Genomic DNA, 13,419 nt, shown 5'->3' on the forward strand with positions numbered 1-13,419 from the left:
TTGATAGAGATATACAAAATTATGAAGAATATGGATAGGTTAAATGCAAGCAGACTTTTCCCACTGTGGTTGGACAATTAAAAGTCCTAGGTTAAGGCTGAAAGGTGCAAAATTTAATTAGAACACGAGGGGTAACTTCTTCACTCAGCGGGTTGTGATAGTGTGGAACAAGCTGCCAGTTCAGGTGGTCCATGCAAGCTCAAGTTCAATGTTTAAGAGAAATTTGGATTGGTATATAGATGATAACAGTATAGAAGGCTCTGTTCCCGGTATCGGTCAATAGGAGTAGCAGTTTAAATAGCTCAGCATTAGTTAGATAGGCCAGAGGGCCTGTTTCTGTGCTGTACTTTCCTATGAATTTAGAACAGTGACAATACCACCAGAGGGTCTTAAAGAGAGCTAATCTGCCCAAAATTGCTGGCCAACTTTTATCCATGTGTGCAAAAGAGAGCATACTGGCATACACTATCCCAGTGTTGTACTCTAGCTGCAGTAAGACAGATCACACAACACTCCAATGAGTGATTAGTTTGGCTCAGCATATCATTACATCTCAACGAGCAGAAATGGAGACAATCTGCAACCTGCTACCCAAACTAAAACTGATCAAAAATGCTTTCTACCTAATGGAGTTATAATGCTGACCTATTACCTCCAAACTCAAGTTAGGCAATTCACTACTCAACTCTTAACTTAGAGCTTGCATTTTTTTGTCACAACTGTTATGTGTGCTGAACAAACCAGATGAAAATGGGGTCCAGGGCTGACCCCCGCCCCCCCGGGAACTATGCTGCTAATGAGAGAGAGAGATGAAGAACAGAGGTAGAAGCATCTGCTACAGATGAGGGAGACAGAGAGAGACGAATGATTTATGTATTTTGGCTTCTTCACTGATTATTTACCTTTTGCTACAAGGACACTTCTTTGCTCGTTAACATTCCTGAGGAGACAGCAGGAAGTGGCCTAGTTTGATGGACATGTTGAGTTGATAGATGGCTGATACCCCGTCAGTGGGGATAAAAGATGGATCTGGGGAGACACCCTCAGACACACCAGTGGACACTGAAAGAGCGTTGTGCACCCACAGGAAGGTGAGGGCCTGGAGGATCGGTTCAGGAGAATCGGTCTGGAGCACGGTGGATGAAGGTAGACCGGTGGGGACTTGTGTGTGTGTCCGCCCTTGCTTGGGTGACGAGTCCATCACTGAAGAACGATCTAGCCTGGAACAGAAGGGTCATCACCAGTGACCCCAACGGTACAATGGAACAAGAAGACGACGGAAGGTTTGCCTGCTGCAGCTGCTCATCTCTTGCTCGCACTCTCTCTCTCTCTCTCTCTCTCTCTCTCTCTCTCTCTCTCTCTCTCTCTCTCTCTCTCTCTCTCTCTCTCTCTCTCTCTCTCTCTCTCCAACATTGCAACACAACAACAAGCAGCTATGCACGAACTGAACTGAACTCTATATTCTCTTATGACAATTCATTTACCCCTAGAGTTTGATAGAGCTTGGTTTTGATTATTATTCCTGCGCTTCTGTATTTATTATTGCTAACCTGTTTTATATGTATATTGGCATTTTCAATACTGTATTGCTTAGTTTACTAATAAACTCCTTTAGTTTCAGTAGCACCAGACTCCAACGTATCATTCCATTTCTGCTGGTTTGTTAACCCAGTTACGGGGTACGTGACAAATTGGGGGCTCGTCCGGGATTTGATTAATAAAAATTTGGGGGGGCCAGTGAATCGGGGTAGAATTCCCTTATCTGATCTGGTTGTGTGAGAAACCAGAAAGGCAGATAGCAGAAATGGTTGTTGACGAGTTTCTGTTAAGTCCGGACCCTGTGGGTTTAAAGAAGGCTAAAAAGTCTGAGTTGTGGGAAATGGTGGAGACTTCGGAACTCAAGGAGGTTAAGAAAGGGATGACGAAGGCTGAGATACAACGTAAGATAGCTGAACATTATGTCATGATGCAGATATTCAAGCTGGAGGTGTTAGAACACTTTCCTGTAGGGAAAGGGGAGGTCCAATTATGTCTAGAAGAGAAGCGGTTGGAGGGAATTAAGTTGGAGGCATAGGAGGCAGAAAAACTGCGACAGTTTGAGAGGGAGAAATGGCAATGCGTGGATAGCGGGACAGACTGTGGGGAAAAGTTTAATGTTAGTCAGGAGATTAGGTTGGTACCTCCGTTTGAGGAGACGGACATTGATCGGTACTTTTTGCATTTTGAAAAAGTGGCCACGAACCAGAAGTGGCCTAGAGATAAATGGGTTGTGTTGTTACAAAGTTACTTAAAGGGAGGGCTCAACGAGCATATGTGGCGTTGTCTGCGGAGGATGCAGAGGATTATGAGGAAGCAAAACAGGCTATCCTTCAGGCCTATGAGCTGGTACCCGAAGCATGTAGACAAAAGTTCGGGGACTTAAGGAAGCAGTGGAATCAGACGTTCACAGAGTTTGCCTACGAGAAGTGTGTGTACTATGACAGCTGGTGCGCTGTAGAAGAGGTGGAGGAGGATTTCTACCACCTAAGAGTTGATCCTGATCGAAGAATTTAAAGGTTGTGTTCCGGATAATATCCGGACATACCTGAACGAGAAGAAGAATAAGTCCATATCAGAGTCTGCCAAGCTAGCAGATGAATACACCTTAACCCATAAGATAAAATTGTCCCCAAATAAGAGCTACCAGAGGGGTAGTAGGGATGGTAGAGAAAGCCCACTGGCTAAGTCAGAGAATAAGCCGGGAACTAGTGGAAAGGGTAAGGAGGAGGAAAAGCAGGCTGGAAGGAAGTTTGCCAGCTTTATGTGTTATAATTGTGGGAAAGCTGGTCACATAGCATCTAAGTGCATGGCTCCAAAGATGGAGACAGGAAAAGAAAGACGACAACCCCAACTGGTTGCATTGAGCCGGTCAACAGACCGATGAGGAGGGCAAGGTTAGGTAGAGCTCAAGAGGGGCGTGAGAAGTTTATTTCAGAAGGGATGGTATCTGTGAGGGAGGGAGAAACCCCAGTTCCAGTGCGGATCTGGAGAGATACTGGGGCTGGTCAGTCATTGATCCAAAGGAAGGTGTTAGAAATTCGGTGCTGAGACCGAGACTGGGGAGTTAAATGTGATAAAAGGTATCGGAAAAGGGACTGAGGCCGTACCTTTGCACAAGATATTTCTGAAATGTGACCTGGTATCTGGACCAGTCAAAATAGGGGTGCGGTCTGAACTACCGATGGATGGTGTGAACGTCCTACTCGGTAATGACCTTACAGGTGGGAATGTGTATTCAGCAGTGTCGCTGACGAGCAAGCCTGTAAGTGCAACGGTACAACGGAACAAGAAGACGACGGAAGGTTTGCCTGCTGCAGCTGCTCATCTCTCTCTCTCTCTCTCTCTCTCTCTCTCTCTCTCTCTCTCGCTCACTCTCCAACATTGCAACACAACAACAACTACCTCAGCACGAACTGAACTGAACTCTATATTCTCTTATGACAATTCATTTACCCCTAGACTTTGATAGAGCTTGGTTTTGATTATTATTCCTGCACTTCTGTATTTATCATTGCTAACCTGTTTTATATGTATATTGGCATTTTCGATACTGTATTGCTTAGTTTACTAATAAACACCTTTAGTTTCAGTACCACCAGACTCCAATGTATCATTTCAGTTCTGCTGGTTTGTTAACCCAGTTACGGGGTACGTAACACAACACAAATATCAACAAGTGACAGAGCAGTGTAGTGATTCGCACAAAGGTCTTCAGTGCAGGCGACCCAGGTTCATTTCCTGCCAATGCCTGTTAGGAGTTTGTAATTTCTCTCCATGATCATGCGGATTTCCGTGGCTGCTCGGGTTACTTCTGGACGAAAGGTGAACTGGTTGATGGGTTAGTTGCTCATTGTAAATTTTTCCATGATTAGACTGTGGTAAAATCGAGAGGTTGCTCAGTGGTATGGCTCAAAGGTCAGGAAGCGCCTATTACATATGAATATAAAAATAGAAGCAGGAGTAAGCCATCTAGCCCATTGAGCCTGCTCCAGCATTAAATAAGCTCATGGCTCATCTCCACCTTCTGGCCTTTTCCCGTGACCATTCATTCCCCAACTATACAGAAATCTATTCCACATTGTATCTGAATCAATCAATAAATGAATTAACAAATAAGCTTTAACCGAGGCCAGGAAATTAAGCCATGCATTCTATACTTCCTGTTCTGCCAATACCGTGCTCAATGACTGAGGAAGAGCTCAACAAGAAGAGATGATTTCACTTCGCTATGTGGCTGAAGCTTAAGAGAAACAGCACTTCTTGGCAGTTTTTGGACCTGGTTGTACCCACTCAGTGAACAAATTTCATTCAGAAAGGTGAACGAAAATAAGGTAGGAACAAATGGAGAGGCCGTTGTATGAGTGGGCTAGTGCTGGAGTGCCATTGGTTCACTGGGCTTTGGCGATATCAGGGTGATAAGTTTCTTTTCCTTCTTTATTCTTCAGTCCTCATTTGTTAGGACCCGGTTAGTGCAGTGAGAATGGTTCTGGGGCTGTGTTTTGTTCCGTATGTGAGGTGTGGGAATCCTGGGAACCGTCCAGCCTCCCCGATATCCACATCTGCATGCAGGTGAACCGAGGTTCAGCTCCTCAGGGAGCGTGTTAAGGAACTGAGGCAGCAGCTTGATGAGCTTCAGCTCATACCAGACAGTGGGGAAGTGATGGATACTCCTAGGTAGCAGGAGGGAGTTACCTGGATGACAGTCGGGGGAGGAAGAGAATTGGACAGCCAGTGCAGATACTCCAGTGGTTGTTCCTGTCAATAATAATTATACAGCTTTGGATACTGTTGAGGGGGTGACCTACTGGGATGAACCACAGTGCGCGGGTGATGACTGCAGGACAAAAGGTGTTACACCTGAGCATCTGACAAATGTCTTATCTGGAAAAGTGTCTCTAGTTCAGCAGATGATCAGTGGAGGCCTTATTCTGTCCACTTATAAGTAGTTTGATCCGGCTATTCCTGAGCAAAACTAGTTCGAAAAATGGATGTTGCAGAACAGTCTCACAAAATGATGGCTTTCATTACTTCTACCACATGGCTAGAAGAAAGATATTTGGTTTGCCATCTTCCACTGTCCTTGACTTATTACATTTAATTACTTTTAATTATAATTAATTGCTTCATGGCCAGCAATACAACATATCTATAACAAACATCAAGAAAACATCTTGTTCTTACATTCCCATACAATCCTTCCTTGGCCATGTCTGTCCAACAACATGCCTGGACTAGGGCAAAATTACAGTAGCCAGTGATCCGAATACTCTGCATATCTTCAGTAAGTGGGAGGAAATTACAGCATCTGAGAGAAACCCACACAGTGACAGGGAGAACTTGCAAACTCAACATAGGCAGCATCAGAGATCAGAATTGAACCTGGGTCTGTGGAGCAGAGAGGCAGCAGAATTTACTCACTTATCCATTACCCCACAACTCACCGATTCACCAAATATCCCAGTCACCTGGCTTCACTTTTACCCACCCAGTTTCTCAGTTCATCATGCTCTTCTCACACCCACCTTCCCCTCAATTGGCTCCACTGACCAATTCCCTCGTGTACTCGTTCCACTCCCCCACCTTCTCTTTCTGGCTTCTCCTCTCTCCCTTCCAGTCACAATGAGGGGTCTTGGCCTGAAATGTCGACTCATAATTCCTCTCCATAGTTGCTGTCTGATCTGCTGAGTCCTTTCTATGTGTTACTCTGGATTTTCAGTATCTGCAGAATTTTGTATGTTAATGTTGTGTCTAAGACCATTAAAATAACTTAAACCTTTAGAGCCTTACACCCCAGAATAACAACCCTCCAACAGCAAATGAACTGAGCAGAGTGAGGAATAATGATGGTGAGAATTACCATAACCGTGTGTTAAATCATCAAATATCGGGATGTGGGGTCTTCCTCCAAACTTATCTGGATTGTTGATAAGAGCATCCTTCACTGTCTCGTAGCCAGTCAGGACCACCGCTCTCATTGTCCCAAGCTTGATGCTGAAGATTGGACCATATTTCTCGGACAGCTGAAACAGTAGGAACAAGTTTCCACCAACAATTCATTAATTAAGCAATTAAATCCTTGTTTTTAATATTCATTGATACCATCACTTCATTGGAAATGGCCACTATTGTACAGCCCAGAAACTACACTCCGTGGCCATTTTATTAAGTACACAAATACACCTGCCTGTGTCAAATATCGAATCAGCCAATCACGTGGCAGCAAGTCAATGCATAAAAGCAGGCTGAAATGGTGAAGAGGTTCAGTTAGAGGTCAGAGCAAACATCAAGATGGGGAAGAAATGTAATCGAAATGACTTTGAGCTGGAATAATTGTTGATGCCAGACAGGGTGTTTTGGTATTGCAGAAACTGCGCATCATCTGGAATTTCCACGCACAACAGTCTCTAGAAAATGGTTCAAAAATTGAAAAAAACAACTTACAGTGAGTGGCAGTTATGTCGACAAAAATGTATTGCTACTGGCATAGGGTAGAGGAAAATGGCCAAGCTGGTTCAAGCTGACAGGTAGATAATGGTAACTGAAATAACCACGTGTTACAACTGTGTTGAGCAGAAGAACATCTCTGAATGTCCATGTTGAACTTTGAAGTTGATGGGCTACAGCAGCAGAAGACCACACCAGGTGCCACACCTGTACCTGATAAATCGGCCACTGAGTGTACGTCATCCAATCGTAAATCTCCCCTACACTTGCTTCCACCGTTCAGGGTGGCTGAAGGTCTTCACGTTATGTATTTATTAGCGCAGAACAAGTCCTTTGGCCCAACAAGCGGCACCCCTCTGCAACCCAGCCAGTTAACCCCGGCTTAATCACAGGGCAATTTGTAATGACCAATTAACGTATTAACCGTTACCTCTTTTGGACTATGTGAGCACCCGGAGCACCCGGAATAACCCCACGCATCTCACCGGGAGGACACACAGTCTCGGAATTGCTCTCTGAACTCCGGACGTAGGAATGGAAAGGCCATTTTCGGTTTATTATTGAAAATGTTTTTATTCACCAAAAATAATTTAGATTAAAAAATACTTGGTAAAGTATTTGTCTTGGCGTACCCTTAGCAGTCTCATCCAGAGCGGGTATTATCTGAATACTTCTGGCAGTGGGAATTTATTTTGGAAGTTGCCGTAATAACGGATTGTGTAACTTTTCTCCCGTGTTTCCTGCGTTACGGAATTGAATTGCCAACAACACTCCCTGACTCGTTAGGACTAGTACACAGTGTCCAGCAATTGCTGGTCTGGGTCGCGACTCCTCTTACCTTCATGAGACTCAGGTGGGGCTTCTTCAGATCCAGGAGGTGCAGGTTCCCGATGATCGGAAGAGGAGTGGGTCCCGGGGGGAAGTTGAGCTCTACGTGAGATTTAGACCCATTGCGAAAATAAACGAGAAACAACGCGGTGAGGGCGCAGAGAAGCACCAAAGTGACAGCGTCCAGTGAGTAAACACAGTCGAACGACATCTCCGGCTCCGTTGGACTGACAGCTTCTTCCAGCGATCAGGAGCAGGGTTCCAGGACAAACAGTGAGTGAACTCGGACCTACTGGAATGACTCGTTCTGCAACTGGAGAGAAGTTAACTTAGCGTGGGCGGTATTAATACGCGCATCAGAGCAAATAACTTTGTGTGCCCACTGGGGAAGAGGTTACAATGCAAAAAGGTAAAAGAATATTCTGGAACGGTGGCGGTATCTGGGTGAAAAGTTAACGCATTAGGTTAGAGGTTATTTGACGTCAACGTGGTTAGATTTTGGCGTTAGATTTTGGCTTTAACCTGTGCCTATCCGTTCTACTGTAAAATGGAAGAGGACATTATAGTTGGACCACGACAAATCACTAAGCGGGAGCGTGAGAAGAGAGCTGCGTTTTCACTTGCGGTCGCACTCAAGATGAAGAACGCAACCCTTCGTGGCAGTTTTTCGGAGTTGGACAGCGACCAACCACAGAGCGGGATTCTGGTCGCCCCACTCTCAGAAGGATGTTGGGGCTTTGGAGAGGGTGCAGGAGAGGTTTACCAGGATGCTGCCTGGTTGAGAGGGCGTGAGCTATCACGAGAGGCCTGATAAACTTGGGTTGTTTTCTCTGGAAGGGCGGGGCAGAGGGGAGATATCAAAGAGGTTTATAAGATTTTGAGAGGCATAGATTGAATTCACAGGGAGTACCCGTTTCTCATGATTGAAATATCTGTTACCAGAGGGTGTATATTGAAGGTGAGACGGGGTAGGTTCAAGGGGAGTGTAAGGAGTAAGGTTTTCCTTGTGGTGGATGACTGGAATGCGCTGCCTGGTAGAGGCGAATAGATTAGTGGTTTTGAAGAGACGTTTGGATGGGCACATGGATGTAAGGGAGATGGAGCTATATGGTAGAAGGGATTATGTCTGGCTCTTTTTGATGTGCTTTTTAGCAATTTCGACGCAACATTGCGGGCCGAATGGCCAGTTCTTGTGCTGTCATCCTCTATGTTGTATGTTAGCAAACCCCAATTAATGGCCTTGGCTAACGATATTTAACGGTAATCTTGTTAAGATCCCGAGAATCATTACAGAATCTTCTGCCGCCATCCTTCTTGGTGACAAAGGAAAACCCAGCCCCTCTGGGGATGTCAGGAGTCTGAAACCGCACTGCTCAGGCCTCTATGAGGTAATCGTCCATAGCCTGTCCAGATAGGGAGAACACCCTCCCTCGGGAAAGGCAGGAACCCGGCAAAAATTCAATGGAGCACTCATAATTTCAAAGGCGTAGCTGGGAGGTAACATTTTCCTTCCTAAAAACTGCTCGCAGTTCTGAGTACTGTATTCAGGAGGGGCTCTCTGAATCTCATTAATAACATCTGACTCAGGAAGGTCGGACACACGTTCGGTGATCTTCGTTTTGACCTCGGCCGCTCGGGCTCATACACGCGATATTGGGAAATCGATGAAAAACAAATAATCTGGCAGTCAGGCGACCACCCGGTCGATCACAGCGGACATGCTGAGAGAAGCATGGGTACCTGTAAGTAAGAGGGATCTCTGTTGAATGGATCGGGTGGAAATATAATGTTTCATGGTGATTACCTATCCGAGTTCCCAACGGCCCGGAACGTAACAAAACTTATCCAGTTCAACAGGCCTACCGTTCCGGGCAGTAACGGTAAGGGAATGATCAGGCTTGGAGACAGGGACCATATTGCTCACTCCACCCCTAAATCTAAAAGGGGAACCCGAGGAAGTACTCATAGAAGAAGCCCTGGGGACCGTAACAGATCTCCCCTGACTGGCCGGTTCCTGGAGTCAGGCGACCTCACGCGGCACATGACAACATAATGCCCCAGTTCCCCACAGTATAAGTAACGTCTCCCTTTAAACAAAACTAGAGATTAACCAGCAAAACTACCAAGAACTTGATCGAACTACACAGAATCTAGAGAACTGACGATAGACGGAACTCGCTCTGAGTTTCACCGGAGAAAGATCCACAACAATCGAGCCAAGAAGGGTTGGCGTTTCTACCTGAACTACATCCTGGAGCTCGTATGAATTCAAGAACAAAATTAAATAGGCTCTTCACTTCACAATAGACAGTACTGTGCAAAGTCTTAGGCACGTATATCTAGCTAGTGTGCCTAAGAGTTTGCGCAGCCCAGTAATTTTAATGTGTATTGCTCTGGACTGCTGCCGCAAATAAAAACAAATTTCAGAACCTTTGTCAGTGATGATAAACCTGATTCTGATAGGGTCATGATAGTGAACTGCGAGTAGGAATGTCAGGGAGAGGGGAATCATGGTTAGGAAAAGGGGAAGGGAGAGGAGAGGGAGAGGGAAGCACCAGAGAGACATTGTGTAATGATCAATAAACCAATTGTTTGGAATCAAATGATTTTGTCTGGTGTCTCCGGGCTGGATGTGACTGCACCCACACCGTCCGCTCCTCTGGGCACTCCTCCTCTGCCAGCTGTCCCACACCCGTCCCGCAGCTTTCCACCCTCACCATTCCCAACATCATTTTCTCCGCCAGATTTACAACCTCGCCCTCCACTCCATGATGACAAATAGTCTTGTGTAATGTGTAATAGTCCGAGCCTCCCTAGCTATCTGTGCCTGAGGCGTTTGCACAGTCGTGTGCGTCATTACAGGGTATTACTAATCTGGGCATTATTAACACTGCACTTTCTCTGTAGCTGTTACACTTTGTTCTGCATTCGATTTCTGTTTTACCTTGTTCTACCTGAATACACCGTACAGTGAATTGTTTTGTATGAACTGTATACAAGACAAGATTTTCACTTTGCCTCAGTGCACGCAAGAAAAATAAAACAATTCCAAACAGAAGAGAGTCTGTTGGATAATGTGAATAAAATGAGAAAAACTATTCAATAAATTAAGTACTAACCCCTGCCCAGTGAGACTCACAGAAACAGGCATTTCTCTGAATGATGCCCCATGGTGAGCAGTTTAAATATACTGAAACATATAACATCATATATCGCTTCTTGTTTTCCTAACTCCATTGACTTTTCTTTTTGGTTTTCCATTCATCCAGCTGGGCTTGATCTTTGCATTTACATTTACAAGCAGCTTTTGTCTTAAGGCCATAAGATATCGGAACAGAAGTAGGCCATTCGGCCCATCGAGTCTATCTGTTATTCAATCATGGGCCGATCCAATTCTTTCAGTCATCCCCACTCCTCTGCCTTCGCCTCATACCCTTTGATGCCCTCGCTAGTCAAGAACCTATCTATCTTTGCCTTAAATACACCCACTGACTTGGCCTCCACAGCCGCTCGTGGCAACAAATTCCACAGATTTAACACTCTGTGACTGAAGTAATTTCTCCGCATCTCTGTTCTAAATGGACGTCTTTCCATCCTGAATTCACACCCTCTTCTCCTAGAATCCCCTACGATGGGAAATAACTTTGCCATATCTAATCTCTTCAGGTCTTGTAACATTTGGAATGTTTCTATAAGATCCCCCTTCATTCTCCTGAACTCCAGGGAATACAGACCTTAAGAGCTGCCAGATGGTCCTCATACATTAACCCTTTCATTCCTGGAATCGTTCTTGTGAATTTTCTCTGAACACTCACCATCATCAGTGCATCCTTTCTAAAATAAGGAGCCCCAAACTGCACACAATACTTCAAGTGCGGACTCACGAGTACCTTATGGAGCCTCAACATTACATCCCTGCTCTTATATTCTATACCTCTAGAAATGAATGCGAATATTGCATTTGCCTTCTTCATCACTGATTCAACCTGGAAGTTAACCTTTAGGGTATCTTGCACAAGGACTCCCAAGTCTCTTTGCATCTCTGCATTTTGAATTCTCCCCCATCTAAATAGTAGTCTGCCGATTTATTTCTTCCACCAAAGTGCATGAGCATACACTTTCCAACATTGTTTTTCATTTGCCACTTCTTTGCCCATTCCCCTAAACTATCTAAGCCTCTCTGCAGGCTCTCTGTTTCCTCAACACTACCCGCTCCTCCACCTATCTTTGTATCATTGGAAAATTTAGCCGCAGATCCATTAATACCGTAGTCCAAATCATTGATGCACAACTTAAAAAGCAGTGGTCCCAACACGACCCCTGTGGAACTCCACTGATAACCGGCAGCCAACCAGAATAGGATCCTTTTATTCCCACTCTCTGTTTACTGCCGATCAGCCAATGCTCCGCCCACACTAGTAACTTCCCTGTAATTCCATGGGCTCTTATTTGCTAAGCAGCCTCATGTGTGGCACATTGTCAAAGGCCTTCTGAAAATCCAAGTACACCACGTCAACTGCATCTCCTTTGTCTACCCTGCTTGTAATTTCCTCAAAGCATTGCAGTATGTTTGTCAGGCATGATTTCCCTTTTAGGAAACCATGCTGGCTTTGGCCTATCTTTTCATGTGTCTTCAGGTACTCCGTAATCTTATCCCTAACAATCGACTTCAACAACTAGCCTTAGCTTCCTTGTATACCCTCTCTTTTGCTTTTACTTTGGCTCTGAGTTCACTTGTAATCCATGTGTCCATGTTACCTTTGAAAATGTCTTTTTATTTGGAATATATCTGTCTTGCACTTCCTTCATGTTTTGCAGAAACGCCAGCCATTGCTGCTCTGCTGTCCTTCCTGCAAATGTCCCTTCCTGGCAACTTCGGCCAGTTCCCCTTTAATGCCACTGTAATTTACTTTATTCCACTGAAATACCGACACATCGGATTTTATTTTTTCCCTTTGAAATTTCAATGTGAACTCAATCATATTGTTATCACTGTTCTCTAAGGGATCCATAACCTTAAGCTCTCTTATCACCTCCGGATCATTGCACAACACCCAATCAGCACAGCCGATCTCCTAGTTGGCTCAACAATGAGCTGTTCTGAAAAGCCATCCCTTCAACATTCTAGAAATGCTCTCTCTTGAGGTCCAGGACTGACCTGGTTTTCCCAGTCCACTTTCGTGTTGAAATCTCCAACGGTTATCATGATATTACCATCTGTCACACCTTTTCTATCTCCTGCTGTAATTTGTAATCCACATCCCAGCTGCTGTTTGGAGGCCTGTATACAACTGCCATTAGGGTCCATTTCTAAACTGAACCCATAGAGATTTTATACCTTCTGTTCCTATGTCATCACCTTCTAATGATTTAATAATACTTCTTATGCACAGGGCCACACCACCCACTCTGCCTACTACCCTATCTTTCCAGTACACTGTATATCCTTGGACATTCAGCTCCCAATGGCAGCCATCCTTTAGCTAAGTTTCAGAGATGGCCACAATGTCATATTTGCCAAGCTGTAGCTGAATTTCAAGTTTTCCACTAGAAGTTCATGCAAAAACCTTGATGTATGCAGAGTACATTCTGGTTCTTTATACTCATAAAATCCAAATGTTTGCATTTTTCCTGAAGCTCTTTGAACAGTCTTCCAGCTTAAAACAAGCCACTTTTCACAAGTAACTGCCTGATTAATATATCAAAAGCACTTTCAGATACATTGTTTCTAAAATCTGTTGTTGCATAATCAGTGCTTATATTATTTTCATGCTTCCCCTGATCATCACAGTCCTATTGTGTGCAGTTTTGGTCCCCTAATGTGAGGAAAGACATTCTTGCCATAGAGGGAGTACAGAGAAGGTTCACCAGATTGATTCCTGGGATGGCAGGACTTTCATATGAAGAAAGACTGGATCCACTAGGCTTATACTCGCTGGAATTTAGAAAATTGAGGGGGGGATCTTATTGAAACGTATAAAATTCTAAAAGGATTGGACAGGCTAGATGCAGGAAGATTGTTCCCGATGTTGGGGAAGTCAAGAACAAGGGGTCACAGTTTAAAAATAAAGGGGAAGCCTTTTAGGACCGAGATGAGGAAAAACTTCT

The 13,419-nt window shown here is 44.6% G+C and overlaps 1 protein-coding gene across 1 annotated transcript in view; it reads right to left on the reverse strand.

Moving 5' to 3' along the window:
- The window catches only part of LOC140736324 (uncharacterized), a 134,035-nt gene that overhangs the window by 31,051 nt on the left and 89,565 nt on the right, over nt 1-13,419 (reverse strand). The window contains exons 11-12 of the mRNA XM_073062329.1: nt 7,322-7,558; nt 5,897-6,059 (exon numbers count right to left, since the gene is read on the reverse strand). Of these exons, the coding sequence (XP_072918430.1) occupies nt 5,897-6,059; nt 7,322-7,558 (400 nt within the window). The remainder of the gene's footprint in view (nt 1-5,896; nt 6,060-7,321; nt 7,559-13,419) is intronic.

This window comes from Hemitrygon akajei, chromosome 11 (genome assembly GCF_048418815.1).
Source record: "Hemitrygon akajei chromosome 11, sHemAka1.3, whole genome shotgun sequence".
Taxonomy (NCBI): Eukaryota; Metazoa; Chordata; class Chondrichthyes; order Myliobatiformes; family Dasyatidae; genus Hemitrygon; species Hemitrygon akajei.